The sequence below is a fragment of the Sus scrofa genome, chromosome 8, assembly GCF_000003025.6.
Source record: "Sus scrofa isolate TJ Tabasco breed Duroc chromosome 8, Sscrofa11.1, whole genome shotgun sequence".
NCBI lineage: Eukaryota > Metazoa > Chordata > Mammalia > Artiodactyla > Suidae > Sus > Sus scrofa.
The window spans coordinates 2793622-2819947 of NC_010450.4; the positions used below are offsets into that span (position 1 = coordinate 2793622).

At 62.1% G+C, this 26326-nt stretch overlaps 1 protein-coding gene across 1 annotated transcript; it reads right to left on the reverse strand.

Annotated features, from left to right (window-relative positions):
• On the reverse strand, positions 1159 to 26065 carry HTRA3 (HtrA serine peptidase 3). Its single transcript, NM_001195343.1, is given in 9 exon segments — positions 1159 to 1324; positions 3134 to 3229; positions 4971 to 5019; positions 8173 to 8287; positions 9124 to 9156; positions 9872 to 10066; positions 11658 to 11880; positions 14003 to 14102; positions 25681 to 26065. Coding segments are annotated over 9 exon segments (1362 nt in total).

Consider the following 26326-nt stretch of genomic DNA (forward strand, 5'->3'; position numbering starts at 1 on the left):
GCGGGGACCAGGGCCGGGGCGTGGGGGGCCGGGGCCAGACGGCCAGCAGCTGGTGCTGGAGATGCAGGTGCTCCAGGCGTGGGCCTGGGTCTTCCTGCCACGGAGGAGTCAGCTCGGGATCCGGAGAAGCTGAGCAGCGGGGGTCTGACCCAAACGCCCTGGCGTGAAGGACCGTGTGCTTGTAAACTTTAATTTCCATACAGTAGAGAAACATACAGTACAAGCAGCGTGGGGACCCGACTGTACAGTGAGGCTCACAGATGCATGGGGACAGCCTCCCACCGAGAAGGGAGCAGCTCGCCGGCCCGTGGGCGATGCCGCGAGTCCTTGCTCCACGCGGAACCACGCGGGAGGCGAAGCAGGCTCAGTCCTTGCCACCCCTCTCCCCGCATCCCAGCTTCCTCGGCCCTTGCCCCACGGCCACCTTGGGGGAGGGGGAGACGAGATGGCCTTTTGGGGGGCAGATGCAGTTTGCTCCCTGCTGGCTCGTCTCCAGCCCGGGAGGGTGGGCCCATCACCAGCCCCAGGGGCTCGGCTGGGCCGCCGGGCAACCCCCCCCTCCCCCCACGAGGTGCCGGCTCCGGGCCAGACCTGCCCCTTGACTCCTCAAAGGGGACAGACGTGGCCCACCCTCCAGGGACTCCAGGCCGGAAGGGCGGTCAGCACTGGTCATTTGATGTGGTGGGTGCTGTGCTATTGGGTGCTGGGGGCCGGGGAAGGCGCCTCTGGGAGAGGAGGGGGCTGGGGGGCTGCGACCTGACTGGGAGGGGGCAGGGGAGGAGCAGCGGGCATCTCAGAGGGATCGAATCAACAGGTGCAGAGGCAGGAAGCGGGAGAGGAGAGGGACTTTCTGGGAAACAGTTTTCTAGACCCGGGAGCCTGGAAGGGCCCTCGGGAGCATCTGCTGGGGGGACATTGGCTGTCCCTGTGCTGCGGGGGGGTCCAGTGCTCCCCGCCAGTTGGGATGTGGACGCCTGGCCAAGCCCAGCCTGTGGCTCTAACCCTGGACGGCCGGGGCGAGGCCGCTGGCTCCGCTGAGGACCGACTACGGTCCTTTGTCCTGACCCCGAGGGAGGCGGTGGCTCTGGACAGAACCACTCTGCTGGCCCCTGTCCTGGGCCGCAGGCGCCGGTCGGCTGGAGGGAGGCGGCCCCGCCGTCACGGGACCACCTCGGGCGCGATGCTGAAGAGCAGGTCGTCGTTGCCCCGCCGCACCTCCAGCAGCAGCGGGGACTCGGTCAGCACGGCCTCCTGCAGCTCGCTCGAGTCGGCCAGAGGGCGTCCGTTGACCTTGACGACGATGTCGCCATCCTGGATGCCCCCTCTGCCAACAGGAGACATGCATGGTCAGGGCACGTCCCTGTGAGGCCGAGCCCCGCCAAGGGGGTCTGAGCAGCAGCGGGTTAAGGAAAGTCTTTTCACCGGGTCAGAACAGGGCCGTGACGGCCAGGCTCTCGCCCCAGACGGAAGCCACTGTCCTTTAACGGGCTAGCGCTTTGTCCGTCTATTTCTACTCCCCAGAAGGGCTGGGGTCAAGTTCTGGCTGCAGGCTCCCGCCATGGGGCCGCCTCGGGCCAGGTACGCTGCCCCTCTGAGCCTCGGGCTCCACATCCACAGTCCTACGTGGGAACACACCCTGCAGATTATATCGAGGTCCAGGGGGTCGATGGCCAGGCTACCGCACATCCTAAGGCTTTCACATCAGCGGAAGAGTGAGCTGGGTGGGTGGGCCTCCCTCTGCACCGGACTCGTCGTGACCCTCCCCTCAACCCAGAAGGCAGGCAGGTGGCACCTTGGTCAGATGCATGGGCGACCGTGCCCAGGTGCACACGTGCAGGCTGTGTGACCTCAGGGGGGTGACCCCCAAGCCTCAGCCTTCCCATCTGTGAAATGGGGGTGAGAGCAGCGACCCGCGGCTCCCGGGATGCAGTGTGTGCAACGCCCTGCTCACAAGGCAGCTTCGGTCAGTAGCAGCCACCGTCACCACCCAGCGTCCTGCTCTGGCTCCTGGGGGGCCCTGCGTGCGGCCGCTCTCCGAGGCTGCCGCTGTGGGGCGTAGCAACCAGAAAGAGAGAGCTGGAGTGGGTGCTCATCCTTTGGCTTCATGGATCTGTACTTCACCAATTCCCACTGCAGGCCGGCTGCGGGCTGAGCACACGCGCTGTGCTCACGGCAGAAGGACACGGGCCCGCAGCCTCCCACGCAGCCTCCGAGCAGCCCAGCACCCCCGACAGAGGGAGGGGTCCTGCGGGGTCGAAGGCGGCTGGAGGCCTGCCTGCCCCGCTCCTCTCCATCCACGCCCGGCCCCCGCAGCCCCAGACTCCAGGGAGGAGGAGCTGATGCAGCCCACGCGCTGCAGGAGGGAGCCCGGGGTAAAGGCGGCGCAGGGCTTGTTCAGAGCCAGCTAGGGGACTGGCTCAGCCGCGCCAGCGTGCCACCTCCCACCGCATGGCCTGCTGTCCCTCTTCACTCACCCTGCTTTTCTCCCCCCTTTTTAGGGCCGCACCCATGGCATGTGGAAGTTCCCAGGCCAGGGGTGGAATTGGAGCTGCAGCTGCCGGCCTACACCACAGCCACAGCCACGTGGGAGCCAAGCCAATTAAGGGAGGCCAGGAATGAATCTACATCCTCATGGATATGAGTCAGGTTCATTACCGCTGAGCCACAACGGAAACTCCTCACTCACCCTGTGGCAACATTCAACCGTTCTCTAGTACTGGGTGGCTTCCGAGACAGTAAGGCTCTATCTTACTTGGGTGACAGCGCCTCGTGGGTGGGCAGCGTAGGCTGAATCATGCCTATTTTGCAGATGAGCAAACTGGCCCAGAAAGACCCAGGCCAGCCCACTAGGCTGGTGAGAGCAGGACTCTCTGCTCAGGAGGTCCTTTGCTACCCAGTCTCCCCAGACACGGAGAAAAGGACATTCTGGGCCACGGAGGGGCACGGCCACCCTCTCCCCAGCCTGCCCCTAGCTTAGGGGACCGGCCAGAATCCCACCGGCCCTTCCACGTGGGGTCATGTTGCCAGGAAGCTCAAGGTCATGCAAGGTCGGTGAAGCCCCGCCCAGCCCCGTGCCCTCCCGCCCAGCCCCGTGCCCTCCCGCCCGGCCTCCCTGCTCCCCCGTGGAGCCTACCTCTGAGAAGGTGAATTTGGAACAACCTCCTGCACGTAAATCCCACTGCTGACCGCCGGGAAGTCTGGGTTACTGGCCTTTAGTTCTTCCACCAAACTGAAAAGGCAGTTCCACGGTTCAGGCCTTTCTGAGCCTCTGAACTAAGTCCTTAGTGCAAAGCTGCCTTGTCCTCTCCACCACCCAGGCCACACGGGAGTCTCCTCTGGGCTCCCACACTGCCCTGTGCGGGCACTGACCCCTCTGGGTTGTCACTGGTTCTTGTCTGTGTCCCCCCCCCACCCTGCCCCAACATGAGCTCCTCCAGAGAAACCTTGACGGTTAGAGGTGCTGAGCGGAGGGTCACGGACAGACGGGAGGAGGGGAGAAAGGACGAGAAGGCAGGGGATGGACAATGAGACGGAGGGACGGATGGAAGGAGTGAAGGATGGATAAATGAACAGACGGGAGGCATGTGCACAGACAGTGGGTGAACGATGGAGTGGAGAGACAGCCTGGACAGGTGGTGTGATGGACGGACGGACGGATGGATGGATGGAAGAGAGAGAAAGAACACCATTGAAAGATAAGTTGGAGAGGTCCCTGGTTGTCTAGTGGCTGAGGACGTGGCATTGTTACTGCAATGGCCAAGGTCACTGCTGGGCTAAGGTTTAATTCCAGGCGTGGCCAAAAAAAAAAAAAAAAAAAAAAAAAAAAGATAAATCGGTATATTGGTCTTGATCCCAACTTGCTTTCCGACTTATTCCCGAGATGGACAGCGGCTGAACAGGAGGAGTGGTCGTTCTAGGGAATGAGTGGGGGCGAGTCTGTCAGGAGATCCTCCAGGAGAGCCTCCGTGCTGCCCGGCTCCCAGGGCAGGGACCTCTTTCTCCTCAGACCCCTGGACCTGACCTTGCAGTTCCTTCGCGTCTGTTTCCTCCCTCCCCCCGCCCTCCCCGCCCCCTTCTCTATTTCACTCACTCAGTATTTCCAGGCATCTACCCTTTAGACCCGATCCTGGGCAGGGGTGGGGGCGGGGCGCAGACAGGGGAGCAGGTCAGCCCCTGTTCCCAAGGTGCTCATGGTCAAGGTCGGGGCGGGCAATTCTGACACCATGGGACCAATGAGATGCTGGCAGCGGGGTGGGGGGAATGCTCAGCCCCGCAGGTGAAGAGGAGGCCCCTCCCAGGAAGGCGGCCCAGTGCCCCCACCCCCACCCCAAATTCACGCCCACCCAGAGCCTCGGAATGTGACCTTGTTTGGAAATAGGGTCTTTGCAGGTGTGGTTGGTTAAGGATCTCTAGGTGAGATCAGCCTGACCTAGGGTGGGCCCTAAATCCAGTGGCTGGTAATTGGGGAAGAGAAAGAAGAGGGAGACGGGACCAGACACACAGAAAGAAGAAGCCACGTGATGAGAAAGACAGAGCCTGGAGTGACGCAAGTACAACCCAGGAAACGGCTGGAACCACCAGAGGCAGACAGCTCCAGAAAGGGCTTCTCCCCTGGAGCATCCAGTGGAGGGCAGCCCCGCCGACACCTTGACTTTGACCTCTGGCTCCCAGAACCAAGAGACAATGAATTTCTGGTGTTCTAAGCCAGCAAGTTTGTGGTAATTTGTTATGGGCGACACAGGAAACTAATCTGGGAGGCTTCCTGCAGGAGGCAAAGGAATTTATCAAGCAAAGAGGGAAAGGCATTCCAGGCAGAGGGACTGGCCAGAGCAAAGGCCCAGAAGCCCGAGTGTCTGGTCTGCAGGAGCAGCTGCAGGGAGTCAGGCATGTCTGGGTCGGGGTCTGGGAGGAGGGTCAGAGCAAGGGACGAGTGGAGGGGTGGCAGGGGGCAGTGTCCTCCAGACACTCACCTTGGTGTGATTGTCCGCATTCGTATGCCGATGAAGCGCTTTTTCCAGTCTAGAAACAGAGCACATTGGGACTCGGTTAGAGCCACTGTGAAGGCCTCTGACCTCAGTGAGGGGTCCGGCAGGGCAGGATTCCCTGCCCGCTACACCAGGAAGAAGGCAGCATGAGCCACCCTGCTTGGGCCAGCCCAGCCTCTGCTGTCCCCTCTCTGCTCTAATCAGGTGGCTTCGTGCCCACTCTCACCCTCAGGCACCATCCAACCACATCAGTTCTGACACCTGCTATCCTGCTGAGCCCCACACCCAAACCCCAATGGAGAGTGGGGCTCTCATTTCCAGCCTCCATCCCACAGGTTCCCCAAACTTGTCCTACTCTGATCTGAGTTCATCACCATCCTTGCCTCTTCCATAAATAATAATATTAATCGATAAAGCCCAGTGAACATTAACCATGTGACAGGCCATCTGGTTGGAGCCTTATACACACAATATGCTTAGGTGGCAGCTTTATCCCCCTAGCTATTCCAGCCTGTGACTTGGCATGTGTTTTAGACGGTGAAACAACATTTGCATATTTTGATCCATAAAATAAGTCTCAGGACACTTTAAAATGTCATATCATTGAAGAATGCTCTCTGGCCGCAATGGAATTAAACTAGAAATCAATAATAGAAATGTATCTATAAGATTCCCAATAACTTAGAAAACAAATAATACATTTCTAAATAAGCAATCTTTGAAGAATAAGTTAAAAGGGAAGTTAGAAAGCATCTTAAACCAAATAGAAATGAAAATACAAAACTTTGTGGGATGTAGGTAAAGCAGTACTTAGAGGGAAATTAATAGTATTCAAGTGTCCACATTAGAAAGGAAGAAAGATGTCCAACAAATATCTCCAGATTTCTCCTTAAAAACTAGAAAAAAAAGAGATCAACTAAAACTTATTATAGGAAGAAGAAAAGAAATAAGAAAGAGTAGAAATAAAGGAAATAGAAAATAGAAATAGTGGAGAAAACAAATGAAAACCGAATGTTGGTTCTTTGAGATCAATAAAATTGATAAATTTTTAGCCAGACCAATGAGGAAAAAAGAGAAAAGACACAGCGATCAATATCAGGAATGGGAGAGGTGACATCACTATAGACTCTACAGATATTACAAGGGCTGCCTCCTGCCGCTTCTCAGCTTTTTTGGAAGGATTCAGCACCCAAGCACACAGCTTCCCCAAGGCTGCCTGTGACCATGAGGCTGGCCTTTCTTTCCAGGGCTACTCCCAGCTCCCGCTTGGCAGGCAGGCCAGCCACAGAGACCACAGGTAGGAGATGAAGGGGGTTTTCTCCCAGGCTGAGATGACAGCTGAGGAGCCACCTCCTGCAGGTGCACAGAGGGGCAGACACCAGGACGGTCCAGCCCTCCAGCTCAGTCACCCCAGGGCAGACGTGCTAGTCCTAAGGATGGATGGACCCCGACTGTCCTGGGGACTGAGGCCGAGGTGCCCCAGGATGGGTGCGTTGGTCACTCTGACCTTGAAAGTCCCCCAGAGGCCTCTGAGCCCAGCCCCTAGACGGAGACAAGAAGTGCGCCTTAACGTCCCCTCGGTTTAACGAACAGATGGTTTATCTTAAAAAAATTTAGATCGAGTTTGAATTGGTATTTTCATTAAAAAAAAAAACCCTAAAAATGCATATCAGCCAATTTCAGCTGGATTTTAAATGATAGATTCAGTCATTCAGCTAAGATTTACCGGGCTCATTGACTAGCCCACATGTCCCTGGAGAGGTGGCAGCTCTGGGGACAGGGGATAAGTGTCTCCCGGGGCCTGGGATGAGGGCAGTGCTGAAGAGGATAGTCCCTGAACAACAAAGAAGCAAATCCAGCTCCAGTGGGTCTCGCCTGAGAGGAGGGGAAGAGAGACAAGGAGGAAGACGCCATCACCGCATTTCCTACAGGACAGGCACCTCACAGCCCAGCCTGTGCCAAGCACAGCTCCACCGACCTCCAGGAAGATGGCAAAGCCAGAGAGAAATTAAACTGGAAGAGCCTGGTTATTAGAGAAAAGCCCAAGTGCAGTACAGACAAGAAAAATGTGCAGCCCTGGATCAGGTTCTGAGCTTCCTAGTAGCCAAGGAGAAAAGGGCTCAGGAGGTTGGATGATGCGCCCTGGCCAACAGAAGGCTTCCGCTTCCTTCAGGAAGACTGGCTGTGCCTGGCTCCAGACTGTCTTCACACAAGGGACACTGAGGAACAAGGAGCCTCAACTGTGGTCCTTTAAGCACTGGTCTTGGCGATACTGGTCAGGGTGTGGCCAGCCTGACGAAGCCCCCTGCCTCAAGGACCGCCGGCCTGGGGGCTGGATGAGATGGGGGGCAACTCCCCGGTGTGAGTAGTGGGGCTGAGCCAGGTCTGGGCGCTGGCCAGGAGGTGAGCATGGGAAAAAAACAGCAAGAAGGGACATCACCCGGGCTGGGGACAAAGGTGGGAAGGTGGAGGCCACCGGGAAAGGCTCCCTCCAAAGCAGCTGTGACCACTGACTTTAGGAAAGTGACTGGCCTGCCCCCACGGGAGGGTCACCCCGGCTCTGTCAAGGCCTGTGCTAGACGGATGCCTACGGGCCCCTGGAAGTGGGCGGGGAGGCCGGACACGGCGTCTGGACGGGGGAGGAGAGAGGACGAGAGGATCAGGGCCTGGGCTCCGCGCCCTGAAGGAGAGGCGACCTGCCTGGCAGTGCGCACGGGCAGAGGGCTGCAAGAGGGGGCCTTGGGGCTGGGCAGGCGTGGGGTGGCGGAAGGAAGGAGGGGTGGCTGGATGGACGGATGAACGGAAGGGAGAAGGAAGGCGGACAGACGCACGGACAGGTGGGTAGATGGATGGGTGGAGTGTACACGGAGCGACGTGGCCGGGTGGGGGGAGGAAGATGGGGAGGCGGGGATGGAGGGAGGGAAGGAGGGACTGGGTTCTGGCAGCTCCAGAGCCGCCCAGCCAAGTGGAGCCCAGGCCCGAAACCCCTGGGAGTGGGAGGTGAGCCCGGCGGTCCCCAGCCAGAGGGGGCGGTCTGGAGGGACGGGGCGGGGGGGCAACTTGGCCACGAAGTGCCACGATGATCTGAGGTATCGGGGGGAGGTCTGGGGAAGGCGGCCAGGCGGAGAGGGAGCACCGCACACAGCACCGCGGGTCCCCCGGCTCCTGCCTGCACGGGGGCTCCTACCTTTGCCCTGCTTGTCCTGGAACTCGGTGAGGAAGCGCGCGATGCGGTCCGAGGGGATGGCAAAGGAGATGCCGGCCGCCACCTTGAGCGTGTTGATGCCAATGACCTCGCCGTCCTGGCGGGAGATCAGAGCAGGTGGTCACGGGGCAGCCCTCGGCCGCAGAGGTGGCCCGGTCATCAGCGCCCTCCTTGAGAAGCTCCGAAACGGTGCTCTGGGGATCACCTCTGGGTCGGGGACCCCCACCTCTCCTGCCCCCCCCATTTCCGGAGAGTGTCTACCGGGGAAGCTTGCAGCCTGCCCCTGAGAAGCAGCACCTACGGATCGAGGGCATTCCTGGGCAGCATTCTGAGGGGCCAGAGCCAAGACGGACGTGAGGGGGCCTGGGGGACCCCCACCCCCTCCTTCTAGAAGCAGGGTGGGGACAAGTGGGGCCAGGGCAGGTCCCAGCATCCCCACTGTCTCTGTCCCTTTAGAGCTGGGCTCCCGCCCTAATCTGCCCTGCCCCCCACCTGAGAGCCACACTCCTGGACGTAGCTCCTCCCACAGCCCGCACGCACCCCTGCGCCGGCTCTCCGGTCATCTCGGGGGGACATCCGCACAGGACACCCAGGCCGGGGGCTGCCTGAGAGCAGGGGCCCCTCTGGGGACCTTGACAGAGGCACACTTGGTCTGCCTGGTCCCCCAGTGCTGTCCCCACCTGCTTCCTGGGAGGGAGCCTCGAGGGAGGGGGACCAGCCGAGGAGAGGTTGCAAGGGGGAGACTCTGGGGGGCTGATGGCCCACCCCACCGCCCGCAGAGCCTCCTGACCACCGGCCTATCCTCCCGGGCCTCCAGCTGCTGGGCGTGAAGGTACCAGGCCACATCCGGTCCCATCCCTGCTTGGAGGCTCTGCCTCCCCTTTGTCAGCAGAGCCCCAGAAAACTAGAGGCCCTGTTCTAGGGGACACTTACCAGGTTCACCAGCGGTCCCCCGGAGTTCCCGTACTGCAGGGAGAGGAAACAGCATTAGCTGTGCCCTGAGCGTCCCCCACCCTAAAGCTTTCCAAAGCTTTTTCTTCCAACTACCATTCAAACCAGCACAGAAACATGAATTGAATTCCATCTCGCAATGGCGCTGAAAGGCTTCATGGCCAGCCCCCACTTCACAGATGAGAAAGCTGAGGCCCACAGAGGCCAAGGGCACGGCCACCTGATGACTGAGCAAGGTCTGACCTGGCCAGTGCTTTCCAGACAAAGCTCACAGGCTCCCTCCAGCCTCGCATCGGGTCCCCACCACTCACGCCGGATGGAAGCCGGACGGGGCGTGATTTCCCATCCTACCAGCCTTGAGGAGGCTCAGAGACTAACGCTTCCAGGAGAAAGGCTGCAACCATGGCAGAGCCAGAGAGGCGGACGCCGGGCGCCCGGGCAAAGTGCTTTATGAAAGCCAAAGCTGCCATCCAGTATAACAATAGTGACGAGAATAACAATACTAGTAAGAGTAATAATAAATGTGGGCCACGGGGTACGTAGGGCAGACTTTCAGTGGCCTTGGCTGAGCCTCCACGTCTCCGAAGGGCTGTCCTGGGTCAGAAGAGCAGCCTCGACCCCCCAGCGCTGGCACCCCTGGGGAGACGTCACAGGGAGGCAGGAGAAGGACTGTCCCGCCAGGGGGCGTGTCGAGATGGGGGCCGGGGCCGGGGGCCGCACGGGGACTCACGTTGATGATGGCATCTGTCTGGATATAGTCCATGTCCGAGTCCCGGAGGCCCAGCTCGCGGCCGTCCCGCTGGGCCGTGCTCACGATCCCCGTGGTCACGGTGTTTTGCAGGGCGAAGGGGCTGCCGATGGCCACCACGAACTCGCCGGGCCGCAGGTCAGCCGAGTGGCCCAGCAGCAGCGCGGGGAGCTTTTTCTGGGGAGGACACGGGAGGAGCTGCGCTGTGGGCCTTTGGTGGGACCAGAGCCAGGTCACGGCCAGCCCCCGGCACGGGGGCTCCCGGAGCAGGTGGGCTGATTTGACCCCTGGCCTGGGAACCTCCTTACCCCACGGGGGTGGCCCTAAAAAGACCACAAATAGGTAAAGAAAAAGTGCCGGGGATGCCCCACCAAAGGCGTGTCAGGGACAAAGGATCTACGGGAAGCCAAGTCCCAGGGGAGCTGATACAAAATCCACCTGCTGGCGGCGGAGGGCAGGAAAGCTTCTCACCACGCAAGGAAAAGAAAGAGAAGCAGGGAGCGGCCGTGCCCAGCTCACGGAGCAGGGGGGAGGGTGGGCAGGACCCTGTGGCTCGGAGCCTCGGGACTGCCGCTCCCTCGGACCCCGGCTCCCTCCCCTCCACGCAGGAGTTTCTCCTTCGCACTGCGTCACCACGTCAAAAGAACTTCTCCTTTCTGTTTTTCACAGCAGCTATCATTAAAGAAGTAAAGGTAGGAGTTCCCCTTGTGACTCAGTGAGTTAAGAACTGACTAGCATCCATGAGACGCAGGTTCGATCCCGGGCCTCACTCAGTGGGTTGAGGATCCGGTGTTGCCGTGAGCTGTGATGTGTCAGAGAGGTGCCTTGGATCCCGCATTGCTGTGGTTGTGGTGCAGGCCAAAGGCTACAGCTCTGATGTGACCCTTAGACCGGGAACTTCCATATGCCATGGGTGTGGCCTTAAAAAATAAAGTAAAACAAAATTAAAAAAAAAATAAAATAGAGACTGTGTCCCCAGACTCAAAAGCCACTGTGAAAGGGCTTGAAAGTGGGCAGGGTCCCCGTCAAGATAATTACCTGAAGCCACTAAACTTTTTCTCTCCGATGGGGCAAGAACCCTTGCAAAAGACGGCTCCTCTCAAACGCTGGCAACTTTTATTAGAAAGAGCAGAAGCCAGGTTCACATGCGGCCCAGCTGGACCACGGCCTCACGGGGTGGGCAGGCCTCAGGTCACCATAGGTGAGCCCGCGGCAGCCCCACCGCATCGTGACCACAACACGGCTGACAAGAAACACACTGGAGGGAGGCCAGGACTCAGCCGAGCCGGCCACCCCGACCCGGTCAGCGAGACCCTGGCCGTGGCCTGCCTCCCCCAGCCTCAGTTTCCCCTCTGAAAGGGCAGCACCCTGCCTGGCGCCCCTCCCGCGGGGGCGGGGGTGAGAACTCGGGGGTGTGCGGGCCTGGGCACCCCCCAGTGGAGGTGACAGCACAGGACGGGGGCCCAGGACAGGTCCGCCGGCTCAGGTGGGGGCCGATGTGGAGGCGCAGTGACAGGTGGGGGTGTGGACCCAAGCGCTCCCCACTGGGCTCGTCACCCCAAGGAAACAGCTGCACCCCCAGGACTGCGCCTGGGAGGGCAGTGGGTGTGTCCTGGGCACTGGAGCCCCTCCGTGTGGGAGCGATGTGGGCTCCGGTCTGACTGGGGATGCACTGCTGGCCCCGTGGCCTCCGTCCCTCCAGGCTCCAGGCTCCAGGCTCCGGGCTCCGGGCCGGGCAGGCGCTCCCCCCGCCCCTGCGGCCACTCACCTTGGGGCGGATCCTGATGGTGGCGATGTCTGACTTCTTGTCGATGTCTTTGATGGTGGCCTCGTAGGTGTCCCCGTTCTGCAGCTGCACCTTGAGCTGCTGCCGGCCTGTGACAGCATTGGTGCTGGACACCACGTGGGCGTTGGTGACGATCAAGCCAGACTCCGACATGACGAAGCCCGAGCCGCTGGACAGGGGCACGTTGCGGCCAAACAGAGGGTGTCTGCGGGGAGGCAGGTGGGGTGGCGGTCGGGATGGGGGCAGGGGGCAGCCGCCGCGGGCAGGGGTGGGGTGGGGGGAAGAGCAGCCCCAGGGCCTGGGCTGGGCATCCCCCAGGCCTGGGGCGATTCCTGGCTCTGCCACCTCCTGGCTGTGCCCCGGCAGGTCATTAAGTCTAGACCCGTTTCACAGCCACCAAGAGGGGACCACGTCTGTGACTCCCAACTTTCGAGGATGAGACAGGAGGCTCATGGAGGTCAGACGCGCGACAACACAGCAGGAGCCGGACAGGCCAGGATTCGAGCCCCAAGTCCAGCCCCGTCTACATCTGCGGGTGGGCAGGTGGCTTGCCCCTCAGAGCCTCAGTCTCCCCATCCAGGAAAGGGGCCGACAACACCTGCTCCACTGAGCGGGGTGCCTGCAGGCTGCTCCCATCACAGGGCAGATGCAGGGGTGTGCAGAGCAGGTCTCGGCAAGGTCAGCGTCCCAACCTCTGTGCGGGGAAGGGTGTAAAGGGGACACGCTCCCCGCCCCCGCCCGGCGCATGCCCTCTGCTGTCAGCGTGGAAGCCCCCGATGCTGGCAGGACTCTGCTCTGTGAATTCCAAGCCAGGTGCCGACAAGCCAGGGCAGGCTCAGGGGCACGGGGACCTTGGCCTCAGTGTCTGCCGTGGTAAGCTGGCGGGGAGTGGGCCATGCAGCCCGAGTGGGGCTGGAGTCATTTCCCTGCTGGGACAGACAACACTGTGCCGAGGCCCTTGAGGAGGAACCTTGGCGCCCAGGAGAGGACAGGTGGGACGCCAGACACAGCTCGAGACCGTCTCTGGGCTGGGTCAGCTCTGGGCCCCCAGTGTAAGGCCTGGACGCCCCCGCCAGCAGGACCAGGGACAACTAATACCACCAAGAGCTCCCTCTGAGCCAGGACCCGAGTCCTTTGCTGCTCACAGCTGCCCTACAAGGTAGGCAGGCCTCCAGTTTATAGGTGGGGAGACGGCGATATGAACCACCAGCCAAAGGGCTGAGTGGGGATTTGAACCTGGCAGCACCTGTCCACTCACGTCTGTGACCAGCTTCTGCCCCCACCCAGTTCTGTGGGGGCCCCTGGGTGGCGGCTGCACCTGAGCCCTCGGGGTCTGCCATGTACAGGCCCTGCCCCCCAGGCTCCGGGCTCCTCACTGGCTCCGGGGTCACAGCCGAAGGCACCCGTGCTGGGGTGTCATCTCGCCCCAAGGCCTTATCCCCACCCCCCCATCTGCACATCAGCCTCGGAGGCTGGTGTGGAAATGGCCTCGGAGCTGGCCTTCGCTAGGCTGCGGTCAGCAATTAGCAGGTTTGGGGTCTGTGCCTGGGGCCTTCTGGACAGACGCTGCCTCCTCTAAACCACCTGCAAAGCTCGGGACACGCCATTCAGACGTCCAGTGGTAATTTCCTTAATGACACGTCTCGGGGTCTGGGGCCCACGGAAAGGGCAGTGGGGGGTTAGCTCTGAGGTCCAAGGCCCTGGGCTCTGAGCCTGGCGCAGTTCCCCGGGCCTCGGAGTGGACAGGATGGCGCTGGCCAGGCTGCCCCGCTCGGGGAAAGAGCTCTGATGCCAAGCAAGGCCCAGGGTCCCGGCGGAGGCCTTGGAGACTGTCCCCTTGGGTGGCCTGGCTCCCCCTGCTCCTAATAAGACCAAATAGGGTTCTGGCCCTGAGGGCCTCACCTGGGCCGCTGCCCACCCCGTCCACACAGGGGCCCAAAGGTTAAGAAAGACAACAAAGAAACACTTTAACTTTGGGAAAGTCACGTTGTTCATGTCTTTGTCTTTGGAGGGGCTACGTCGATTTGGGGAGAGACCCCAGATGCCACAGGAGCCATCCATCTGCTGGGCGGCAGTGCCAGCTCAGAGGGTCCCTGTGACCCGCAGCCACCACCACCACCCACCTGCGCGCTCCGTGGCGCAGTCGCGACTCCCTAGGCGAGGAGGTCAGCCTCAGGGAGGGGACGTTCCCCCCAAGGGCGGGAGCGGCCTGGCTGTCTAAGCCAGGCCCGCTGGACCCCAGCCCACTCCGGTTTCCGCTGCCCCACCCCCAACCCCCAGAATCCAGCAGAGAGGGGACAAGCTCGGGGGAGGGGGGCGTCACACACCTCAGGAAGAGTTCTATGTGGACCACGGCCGGCGCGATCTTCTCCACCACGTCAGCAATGAAGTTGAACTTGTACCGTGGGCTGGTCAGCTGGTGGAGACCTGCGCTGGCAGCAAGAACCAGGTGCGCCCGTGAGGCCCGGACGCCGCCAGACCCCCGCCCGGCATTCAGGGCCCTTCAGGGACACCCCACCCTCAGCAGCGCAGCGACAGCCAGACCTTTGCCTTTGCCCCCAGGATGGTTCATGCTGAGCTTCCTCACCTCACATCACCGGGCCAGCCAGGAGGCTCAGAGAGGTAGGAACACTTGCCCCGGGCCACACAGCAGGGGAGTTGAGGCTGGATCTGGGCCAGCCCCTGGGCCCTTGCCCCTTCTCTCATATACCGAGAGGCCCCAGCAAAAGGAGCCTGTGCTTCCCCTTGCCAGCTCTGGCCTGTCCCTCCAGGCCTGGGGCTAGTGCTGTGGCCAGACAAGGTTCTAGCACAAGAGGCCCTGGGTGGTCCCGTCTGAGTCGCCCCCGCCTGGCCATGGTATGTGGCCCCCTCCTGGACCACGCTGGGCTGCCCATGTCTGAGCCGCCAGGGCCCCCATCTGTGTCTAACTTGGCCAGGCCCCCGCCCGGCTTGCCAGGCGGTTCACGAACTTCCCTGGAACCTTCGCCGGCTCAGATTTCTGCTCCATCAGCAGCGGGGCTGCCGGCTGCCAGGACCACAGGCCTGAGGCCGGTGGGTGGCACAAGACCCACACCCCTTTGGTCTCCATGCTGGGCAGGGTGCCCGGGTCTCCCAGGTCCCCCCAGAGACTGGCGCTATCTGGAACCCGTGCTGCCCGCACTGCTTGTAAGTGGCTCCGGGGCCAGAAAGCACTGACAACTGCCAAGGCCCTGCTGTGTGGCTTGAGACGAGCCACTTTACCGGCTCTGGGCCTCGACTTCGCACCTGCACTGTGAGACTGAAGCTGCCTCTCCGTCGCCGCTCCCCAGGGAGCTTCGAGAACTGCCTGTGACTTGCAAACCGTGCGGCCCCCTGCCCAGGGGAGGAGAAGGGAGCCCCCTACCCACCCCGTTTCACTCTGTGGTGGGCAGAGGGCTCGGTCTGTAAAGTCCAGCTTTGCAGCTGATATTTCTCTTAATGGTCTCTAGGAAGTGACCGAGCGTTAGGATCTAGTGAAATTCTGGGTTTCCAGATTGTCCAAAAAGGGACAGGAAGGAGCATGGGGGTGCAGCTCGGGAGCAGGGCTCAGGCCCCCTGTCCATGCCCCACGCCATCTGCAGACAAATGCAGGCCCCGTCCACGTCCTGACTGGTCTCCCCAGCTCTCCAGGGTGGCAGCCAGGTCAGGGGTCATCGGCTCCATTCCAAAGGCCAGGGCAGCGGAGGTTTGGCACGAGGAGAGCCAGGCTCTGGGCAGGGGCGGCAGGGCTTCCGTCCTTAGCGCCCCCCACCCCCGGGTCCCCTAAGGCCCTGACCATGAATTAAGCCTGAGATGGGACTCAGGGCCCAGAGCAGAGTTTGCCTCAGGCTCTGCGGTCAGGAGCCGTGAGGGGGGCCCATGCCACTGATCCTGTGATGTCTGCCTCTCAACCAGCCCGTGGGGACCAGCCACAGAGGGCCCAGCCCCAGCGGCCAGCCTGAATCAAAGGCTGTCTGTCCGGGGTGGCCAGAGCCTGGCTGGGAAAGGTGGCCCACTGCCGGCCGCCTCGAGGCTCCTCGGTGATCAGACCGTGGGCTGCCAGGGACCACCGTGCCGGCAGCCCTCCTCCTGGAGGAGGGGTGGCGTCGGAGGTTCAGAGGTCACGGTCGTGGGCAGGGCTCTGCTGCTCCCAGCACACACAGGTGGCTGCATGCTTCTTTCCACAGGGCTCGCTAACCACCCCCAAAACTCTGGAGGAGAAATTACCCGTTAGCTAGCTTGTGGGGGTCAAGCCGAGCTCTGCCTGCCCCACCTCAAGGGCCCTGGGAAGCTGCATTCACGCTCCACCTTCAAGGCAAAGGGAAGGAAGCCAGCCTCTGATGCCCCTTCCAGGTCCCGATCTCTGAGAAAAGGCTCCTCTGCCAGGTGGTCCCCATGTCACCAAGGGCCCCAGAGGACCCCAGGCGGGAAGAAGAGCTGGCAGGGTAAATACAGGCCAGGTGTCACCCCCAGTCTCTGCTCCATCACCCGCCACTCTGTCCTCACCCGCAGAGACCACTCCCCAGTCCTCCCCACCGTGACGCTCCGGCCTGGCTGGTGCAGATCAAATGCTACCTCCTCCAGGCAGCCCCCCCGGCAGGCTCCTCCCAGCCCTCCTTAGCGCTCCCAGCATCACGCCTCCCCCAGTGCACTGGCTCTTGGAGGGACCGCCAAATCTGTGTACGCTGAGTCCCCTCTATGTGTGCACCCCCTGCAGGGGGACAGGCCAGTGACTAGCCAGACACGGCACTGTGTGACCCAGGGGGACAGAGGGCGGCCCAGGGTGAGGTGGGAGAGTCCAGGGGCGCCCTGAGCCAGGCCTGGAAGAGCGCCCTGAACAGAGATGCAAAGACACACAACACGAGGGCAGCTGCAGGCGCGCTTGGCCGACGCCAAGCTGGGCCCGTGTGAACCAGGCGGGGGAGTGGGGTCAGAAGAGGCTGCGGAACCACGTGACCCTCCTGGAGCTCAGAGGCTCCAGCGCCCTGGGTGCATCTGTCCACCCCCACGCTGACCCGGCCCAGTCCTGCGGGCTAAGCGCACCCCTGAGCTGCCCAAGCTGCCGACAAGCGGACCCGGCCGCCAGGAGATCTGGACGGCACAGTGGCCTCTCTCCAAATGCTTTTCTTTCCAGTGTGGTCTCCCCAGAGCTCACTTAAAATAGGCTGCCGTCAATTTCACATGGGAGGATTTAAAAACAAAAACTCGAGTTCCCTGGTGGCTCAGTGGGCTAAGGACGTGACATGGTCACTGCTGTGGTGTGGGTTCAATCCCTGGCCCGGAAACTTCCACATGCCGTGGGTGTGACCTAAATAAATAAATAAAAACAAAACCTGGGTAAAACATTCATAGGTCAAAGGCTGGCAGGAAACACATCAAAATATTCCCTGATGGATAACTGGGGCAGAGGGAGAGTTATGTGTGGTTCCGTTCCACGAAATTTCCAAATGTTCTTCCACAGGCAAGTGAGACGGAGACGAAACAGAGCAAGGAGAGTGGAGCCTGCGGGGGCTGAGAGCTGGGCCAGGGCGGGAACCAGCCAAAGGCCGGCTGTGTTTCCCACCACCCCCGCGGGCAGGAGGCCCTGGGGGCTGCAGGGCTGCAGGAGCTCCGAGGAGAAGCTGGGTGGGGCTCACCTCCCACCCTGGCACCAGCTCCTTGGGGGCACGGGCACGTTTGGTTCCCCAGACAGCTCAGTAAGAGCCAGCACAGGCAAGCCCCAAGGCAGCCCCCGACGGGGAGGGAGGCTCCCACCCGGCATGCAGTAGGCCTGCAAACGCCAGCCCACCCAGCACACAGTAGGCCTGCAAATGCCACCACCAAGAACATGGTCCAGACTGTTCACCTAGTAGCCTCCCACGAGCAGCATCTGTGGCCCATTCTGTGTCCCAGGGAATGGGCTGGAGGCACGCATGGTTCAGGGTGGAGACAGGCCTGACCCTGGCCTCAGGTCCCGTGGACTTCACTGCCTGAGCCCTCCTGACCCCAGGGCCTGGGGCTCACCAGCAGTGCTCCTGGGTCAGCCAGCGGGGGACACAGGCCCCACCGGGCCTTGTCCCTTTAAGCCGCCGAGGTGGGGGTGGGGGCAGGAGGGATGGGGCCTGTTTCCTGCGCCTCCTCCCCACTCGGATGAATCACCCCATGAATCAGTGGGAAGAGAAGGTTCCCACTGCCTCTTTCCACATGAAAACCTCGGGCCCCGCGGCTGGGAGGCGACTGTTTATGTGGGGGTTTGGACCCACCCTCAGCCTGTCCTGGAGCCAAAGTTCTGAAGTCAACAGTCAGTCTTGACCAGATTCAGCTGTTAGCATTTTTTTGTTTGTTTTCAAAAATAAACTGTAATCCACAGGCCTTGGAAGGTTTCGTCAGGAAGAACTTGACACAGAGCAAAGCAATCGAGGCCAGGTGTCCGGCGGCGCCTCCCGGGGGAGGAAGGGGCACAGCCGGGGCGGAAGGGGACGGGAGAAGAGCCAGCAGGGAGCCAAGCGGGGCCGGGCCTCCACCGCCAACACTGCTGGGTGGCAGCGCCTCCGGGAGGGCCAAGGGATAGCGACTGATGCTGAAAGAGGACCTACTATGTGCTGGCTCTAGACAGACACCAATGCCATGGAACAGACAGGAAAACGGAGGCCCAGAGTGGGAAAGTGACTGGCCCAGACACCCCACAGGGTCACTTGTACTGCTGCCCAGGTTGTGCACTGCGTAACTCCAGGACCAGTGTTAACACAGATCACAGCCTGTCTGCCTCCCTCGGACTCATGCAGTGCGCAACCTGCCCAACTGTACACATCACCGCTCCCGCACACACGGGGCGGAATCAGGACTGAGATCCAGTTCTTCCCTCTAACTCCGAGGTCACCGCCCCTTCTTCTCTTGCCTCCTGCAATCAGAAGACCCCACCCCCAATCGCCAGTGGTTACTTAAGAGCTGGGGACAGAGGGGCCTTCAGCAGATGCCCACGAAGTCCCAGGCTGTGCCCATCTGTCCATAACTCTGACCACTGCCTGCAGGCCAGATGGCTACCTCTCGGCACGGCACTCAGGGACCTGGCTGTCCCATCAGCTCTGGTTTCCCAAGCACGTGTGGTCTGAAATGTCCCCCTCATTTGCAGAGAGTTCCTCTCCCAGGAATGTCCCTTCCCTCTCCCCCCGGGTCCAGGCCAACACTCAGGGACCCAGCTCTCTGTCCGGGGCCCGAGGCACCTCGGGACCCCTCCCCAACCTGTCCCTTGCGACTGTCCTTGTGGCCTGTGCGCTCGGACCCTCAGCGGTGAGCAGAGAGCAGCTGGGGAAGGAGCAAATTGTGAGTGGGCGGATGGTCCCAGCACTCCTGGGGCAGCCTTTGAAGCCCCAGGAGCCCACTTCCGGGTCGAATTATTCCCAGGATGGCTCCCTGCCTGTGTTTTCCTTTCTCTTGAAAACTTGCCTGTCCCCGAATGAACTGTCTGCCCCCAGCCAGGGACAGTGGCTTCAGCTGCCGCTGGGACTCCCGGGGGGTGACGCTGCTGTCTGTGACTGCCGGGCTCTGGGCCCTGGGTTGCAGGGCCACGGGCTGCAGCCCAGGCCTCCCTCTCCACGGCCATGGCTCCGGGCACTTACACCAGTGCATTCCCACAGCGTCTGCCAGGCGGGAGGAAAGAGGCTCAGAGGGGTCGGGGGACCCACCAGGGCCCACAGCCAGGTCCCTTGACCCCCACCCCAGGCACTTCTCTCACTCCATGCTGGTCCTCGGCCAATGCGACCAGCTGTCCCGCCCCAGGAGAGTCCAGCCTTGGCCGGTCCTCAGCTTGGGGCCTGCCTGGCTCCTCTGGCTGTGAATTCCATCGGGCCTGCAGCCAACCCGGTGCAGGAGAGGGCTCTGCCACCAGCTTGCTGGTGCTTTATCAAAGGGATCCCTCAGGCCGGGCAGGACTCAGGCTTGCCCAAGCCACAGAAGCCAAGGAGGTCACCCCCTGGCCTTCCTCCTACAGGAAGCCCTCCTGCCCTGACTGGTGCATCCAGTGACTCCTGGGACTCCTTGGCTGGGATGTGGGGACTAAACCAGGCGAGTGGACCGCCTGTGGGCGGGGCTTGGCCCCCGGCAGTCCCTCCAAAAGCAGTGCCTCAGGCTCCTTTCCCTCCTCGCACAAACTCCATCTGAGTGAGAAACAGCCAGGGGTCCTTGCTGAGCTTTGCACTAACGTCGGGGAGCGCTTAGGCTGTGCACAGCACTTCACAGTCATGATCTCACTGACTGTCCAAGGACCCACCAAGAAGGGTGCCTCTCTCTGTTGGTCCCACTTCACAGATGAGGAAACAGGTGCACAGAGCTTAGACACGCACGGTCTCAGCCTGGCAAGTGACAGAGCCGGGACTCAGCCCTGAGCGGGTCTCAGTTCTGGCTCTGCCTGTTATGTGCTTGAGGGACAAGAGCATACAGCTGGGAAAGTTGTGCACTGCACAACCCCAGTAGTCTATCTGCTCCCCCGCACCAGATCTGGCATTCAATTTGGGGCACATACACCCCCGCACGCCCGGACCACATCTTTGCCACCCTGAGGACAAGGGATCTGTGATTTTATTCTCTTTCGAACCTGTTTATTCAACGCCCTTATCTAAACCAAGTTGGGAGGCTACTTCCTCAGGGGGCTGGATGCATGCCCGGCAGACAGAGCCCCAGATGGAAAGTCAGGGGGACCTGGGCTCAGGCACACCTGCCCCTCCCCACCTGCTGACCCTGGGCAGCCCCCTGCACCTCAATGAGTCTTTTCTTATAAAGGGCCATGACAAAAACACCCGGCCACGCTGTGTGTTTAGCCCAGAGCGCAAGGCCTGCGACTTGACCCTCTTAAAACCTGGTGGCTTCTCCCGCTTACAGCAGGCTCGGGAGGAGGTGGCGTCAGACCCTCTGGCAGGACACACCGCTTGCCCACTCCTTCATCCAGTCTGCACAAAGTCCAGCCTCCCAGGAGGCCAAGGAAACTCCCAGCAGCCGAGGGCGATGTGCCAGCCCAGGTGGGTGAAGCCGGTGGGTAGAGCCTGGCACGTCCTGGCTCCAGCTTGCCCCGCACGACGCTCACATCCCCAAAGTGGCTGGGTGTCTGCTCTGGGTGCCCTTGGATGTGGACCTGGAGGCAAGGACAGACCTGGAGTTGGGCTGGGTGGGGCTGCGGCTCCATCCGCCTCACAGGTCACGGAGGAATCTGCTGCCCTGTCCCAAACTTGGACCACCGAGCCTGCAGGCAGCATCGAAGTCAGGCTCGGTCTGGAAGGCAGTGGGGGTCACAGCGGGGCCTTGGGCAGGGAGAGCGGAGTCTCATCCCGCCCCTGAGGGCCACCAGGGAAGGGGACAGGCCTGGGGGAGACAAACCAGATGGGCGCTGTGGGACCCCCAGCTTAGGGAGCGTGGCGGGTGCTTCCCAGGCCGGGCCCTGGTGGGGAAAAGACAGCTGCACAGCGCCTGGGGCTGTAAGCTCCTCTTGGCTGGGCTTCTGGCTCCCGGCAGCCTCGGCGCTGGGGGCTCACGGGTCCTCAGAAACCGCCAGATGCTGCAGCCTAGCCCCGCTGTCTGTCGGGGCGGGGGAGCGGGAGGCGTGGGGACAGAGGCCTGATGAGTCCTGAACGCAGCAGTTGGGACCTGCGAGGCCCCAGGAAGCCGCTAAGAGGATCACAAATCAAAAGCCAGCAAAGCTCTTAAATAAACAGCCCTGAGATTCTGCTGGAACCTGCTCTGGGGCCAACAATCAAAGCTGGTGATTAAATGCCACGTTGAGAGCTGCCCAGGGCTTGAGATCTGAATTACTTGCGCGCTGGAAGGCCTTTGCGTCTGCAGTTGTGGGCAGAGAGGCCGTGAGAATCCCCAGACTGGGGGGTGAACGGGCTGCTCTGGGCAGACCCTCTGCACGGAGGAGGTTTCACAGCCCGCCTCCCCCCCCCACCCCAGATACTCATCCACGCCGTGGGGCAGCTCTGCCTGGTGTGGATGTGACAAAACACGAGCTCCCGGGATGGATGGTGAGCCTGTCACCGGAGGTAGCGAGGGTCACCCACCAGGTGGGCGAGCCTTTCATTCCACAGCGCCTACTGGGCACTGGGCACCGGACCAGGCTCAGCAGGGAACGAGCAGACCAGACCTCCGCCCGTGAGGCTCAGAGCCTGGGGAAGAAGCAGATGAGGCGCCCACCCGTCAAGCAGGAGGCGTGAGGGTCTGGAGGGGCCCCCGGGGTGTGCTCACGAGGCTAATGAAGGGGACCCCCTGGGGGCAGCTCGGGGAGGTGGGACTTCCAGGCCAAGGCAGGACGAGGACTTGGCCCCGAAAGGTGAGGGAATGGGACTTTCTGGCAGCGGGAACAGCATGTGCCAAGGCCCTGCGGTGGAAAGGAGGCCAGCGTGGCTGGACCACAGGGAGGAGATGGCGACGGAGGGTGGACGGCCCGACGGCACCAGGCCTCGTGGTCAGGGCGAGCGGTGCGGGGCTGTCAGGGGGACCCGCCCTGCATTACTCAAGGTCGCCCTGGCTGCGGTGTGAAGAAGCCACCGAGGGAGGACGAGGGAGGCAAGGTGTGGGCCACTGCGGGGCAAGCAGGAGAGACGGCCGCCGGGGGACGTTTCAAGGTCGAGCTGAGGACTCTCCCGCCGACGGGAGGTGAGGAAGGAGGGGACGTGAAGGCAAAGAGGGCAAAGGCTTCTGACGTGAACTTGCAGGGTGGTCCTGTTGGTTGAAGGCCACGGCCGGCTGAGACAGAGGGCGCCAGGCCAGGAGTTTGGGGGCTGGGGACGGGACCCCGAGTTGTCAGCACCGGGGGAGGTGAAGGCAGGGGAGGGCAGGGCTGGCAGGACTTCTGTCCGGGGCGAAATGCCCAGAGAAGGTAGAATCCTACCCACTGCTACGTGTGGGCATCCCCCCACAGGGCGGGGGACGCGGCAGTGACACTCTGGGAGGCTGAGCGCATTGAAGCTGGAGACCCAGGCCTGACCTTGACTCCAGACCTCGGGGACCCTGCTGTCCCTGCCTGGAGAAGAAAGCCAGGGGCCGTGACAGCACAATGAGCAAAGCCAGTGGGATCCAGGCCAGGTCCGACTCGGTCATTTCCCGGCCGAGCGACCTCAGCCCAACGGCCTGGCCTCGCCCTGCCTCTGTGCACACATCTGCGGAGCACGAGCGAGGAGAGCCTGGTACCGGCACCAACTCCACAGGGGCTGGATTCTGCACGTGCAGCCCCCCAGACGGCAGGTGTGTGAGGTCCCCGTGACGCACACAGATCACGGACCACCGTGTGAAGAGTGCTCGCGAGAACCTGGACCCCCCGCCCCCCAACCCCGCGCCTCCAGCTCTGGCAGCAGCGGGGCTTGTGGGAGCCTGAGGAGCCTGAGCCTGCTTGGCCCGTCCAGCTGCCTCCGCTCGGCTCCCATCCCTCTGCCTCCTCCCCACCCCCCAACCCTTCCCTCCGGGGGCCCCTCGTCACCTTGTCACCTCCCACAGCTCCAAGCGCCTCCTCGGGGGAGCCTCCCCGCCCCTGCCTGGGGGAAGAGCAGTAATTACGGTAACAATACACCAAAGAAGAAACAGTCTCCTGATGCTCATTAGAGGCACATGCCTGCGTGCCCTGGCTCTTTGTCCTCGCAACAAGTCCCCCCAGAGCTGCCACTGTCACCCCGCTTTACAGACGAGGAAACTGGAGGCGAGGAACTTGTGAAAGCCACGCATCAGTAAGAGGAGCAGGGACAGCCCCAGCCGTGACCTCACGCGCCAGCCGTTCCCCTGGCTGAGCCCTCTGTCCGTCTGTGGTCACCAGGCTATTGTCCTCTTCTCAGTCTCCCACGCACCCCCCCCCCCGTCCCGTCTGAGCTTCTGCAGGACACAGCTGGGGTCTGTCTCACGGCAGCGGCCTTGTAAGCAGCCCAGGGCCAGCAGGACACACAGAGAAGGTGATTCACAGACGTGGACTCCATCAATCAAGAATGAAGCTGTCAAAATGCCTGGACCACCTCTAACCACCCCCTGCCCCGCCAGCCCTTGGGCCCTCCAGCCCTCGTCGAGTGGTGCCCACTACTTGGGAGCGTTGGCATTGGGGAGGGGGCCAGGGATACAACCAAGGTGCAGTGTCCAGGCGCCAGGCCTGCCCTGAGCCCTCTGCCTCCCAGACCCACTGGCACGGCCTGAGGCCGGCCGGTTCCAAACCCCAAGCCAGAGGGTGCGGTAAAGGAGAGTGGCCATCTCCGTGACGCCCTGTGGCACTGCACTCCAGCCCTTGGCCCCCGGGGCACAATCTCAACACGCGTCTGACCACATCACCCTCACTTCTCTTAAAACCTTCCACAGCTGGCCCCTGCAATCATGGCTAAGTCCAGGCAACGCTTCCCCAACGGGGCTCCCGGGAACCCTGGTGTGCCAGGAGGAGGTCACGTGGGTTCTGCCAGGGACGCGCTCTCTTGAAGTTCTCTTGGGAAACCCTTTTTTTTTTTTTTTTTTTTTTATCATTTTGTGGGGGTTCTTCTTTCTTTGCTGCAGGCATTCTCGGGAGCCCTGACAGGCTCAGGCGTGGTGAGACTCCCCTCTGCAGAGCAGTGTTTACTGTCCTGGGCTTTGGGGGCCACAGAACACCGATCCGCTGAATCCCAGACGTGATGCGGGAACCCGGCCCAGAGCATGGCGTCTAAGGCACGACATTTATGGGCCGCCACCCTGCCCAGGCTCGGGAGTCTCCCTCTCACACACGCGCGCACACGCCCCATCCCCGCACACCAGCTGCTCTGATCTCCCTGCTCTTCCCAGCACAGCTCGCCGTGCAGCACGCAGGGCCTCCTCTTGGTGGGTTACACTGTCCTCTTTTCCCAGAAAGCCCGTCCCTCCTGCCACCTGGAAGACGTGTCCCCATCCTTGAAGACTCAACTTAGATGCTTCTGTCCCCTAAAGGCTTCCCGGCACTCCAGGCAGCCGTGCACCCCACAGCACCCCCAGGCCCCTAGAGCCTGTCCTGGCCATTGTTAGCGTCTCCCCCTGCTGAGGGCTGAGGGCACACACGGGGCCTGACTCATCTCAGTGGCCATGAACTCCGGGCCCTGTGCAGGTGGCTGCGGTCAGAGCACCTGTTGAACCAACACCAGAGCCTGCCTTCCAAGAAGTGTCCCAAACAAATCAGGGCACAGCAGGGTCTTCTAGCATTTTCTCCCATGCACAGGGTCAAGCTGTGTGATAAGAAGCAACCCCAAGCCACCTCCACAGGAGGCTGTTCTAAGGTTTGAAGGGACGGAGACATTTCCTACCCCAACAGCCTGTCCCCGGAGCCCTAGGCTGTCCAGAGACCCTCCACGCTTGCTCACCGTTCCTCAACGGCCCTTCAGAGACATGCGTTTTTTGGTCGTTTTCTTGTCTGTTATTTTTACTTTTTGGGCCACCCAGCGGCACATGGAGTTCCCAGGCCAGAGATTGGATCCAAGTTGCAGTTGTGACCTACACCGCAGCCGTGGCAACATGGGATACAGTAACCCACTATGCGGAGCCCGGGATTGAACCTGCATGCTGGTGAGGCAGAAACGCGCCACTGCTCCCACTCCGCTGAGGCAGGAACTCCCAGAGACATGCATTTTTAAATGCAGTGCAAAAAGAAAGAAAACACCTCGTGTCCCCCAGCTGGTGTCACTTAAATATCCAGACTGGATATTCGAGGCCAGGAAAGACTGCTTTGCAGACAACACCCAGGACCAGCAGAAATGAGACATAAGACAGGTAAGTCTGGATGAGGCCAGAGGCTGGAGAGGTGCAGGGCTACATCAGGCCCTGGGGGTGGTCAGGAGGGCACGGGGTTTCACTGTGAACCCCTTCTGCGACCTTGGGGACGGCAATTTACCTCTCTGGGCCTCAGTTTCCCCACCTGGAAGAGCGGAAGTCTGGTGAGATGATTTCTAAAGGAAACCATCCCTTGCGCTCAGAGAAGACGGACGTCGTCGAGGCTCGCCCTGGCTCTGAGCCTGTCTCCCCCCGAGAGCACTGCATTCTGCGGGGTCGCCGCCCCAGCCCGAGCGCTTACCCGATGGGCAGGCGCCCTTCTGCAGCTGGCGCACGGGCGTCCCGGAGAGCTGCAGCGCGCGGCGGCTGGCCGCCTGTAGCGCGCACACGTTGGCGTAGGTGTGCCCGTCCGTGCCGCACACGGCGTGCGCCCAGCGGCAGCGACAGACGCCGCGAGCGCACTCCAGGCTCTCCCCGCAGGGCGAGTCGACCGGCCGGCCGCACGGCTCGCCCTCGACGGCGGCACACACCAGGCAGCAGTTGCAGAGGTCGGGCACGTAGCCGCCCGGGCAGCGGGGACTCGGGCACCGCGACACGTCGCAGCGCGCGGGGCACGAGGCGGCCGGGGGCTCCCGGGCCAGTGCCAGCGCGGCCAGCGCGGCCAGGAGCAGCGCCCGTGCCTGCATGGCGGCCGGGCGGGCGGCGGGCGGCAGCGCGGGGGGACCGGCCAGGGGCGCACCGACGCCCCTCGGGAGGGAACCGGGCGCGAGCGCGGCCACGTGCGCCGGCAGCTCAGGCGGGCGGGCGCCGGGACCGCAAGGACATGCCCGGAGCGTGGGGACGCGGAGGACCGGCGAGGCGCCCGCTCCCTCCAGGCCAGCGATCCGGGGCAGCGGCCCCGCCGCATTTAAAGGCGCGGCCCCGCCCTCCCGCCCTCCCCGGAAAGT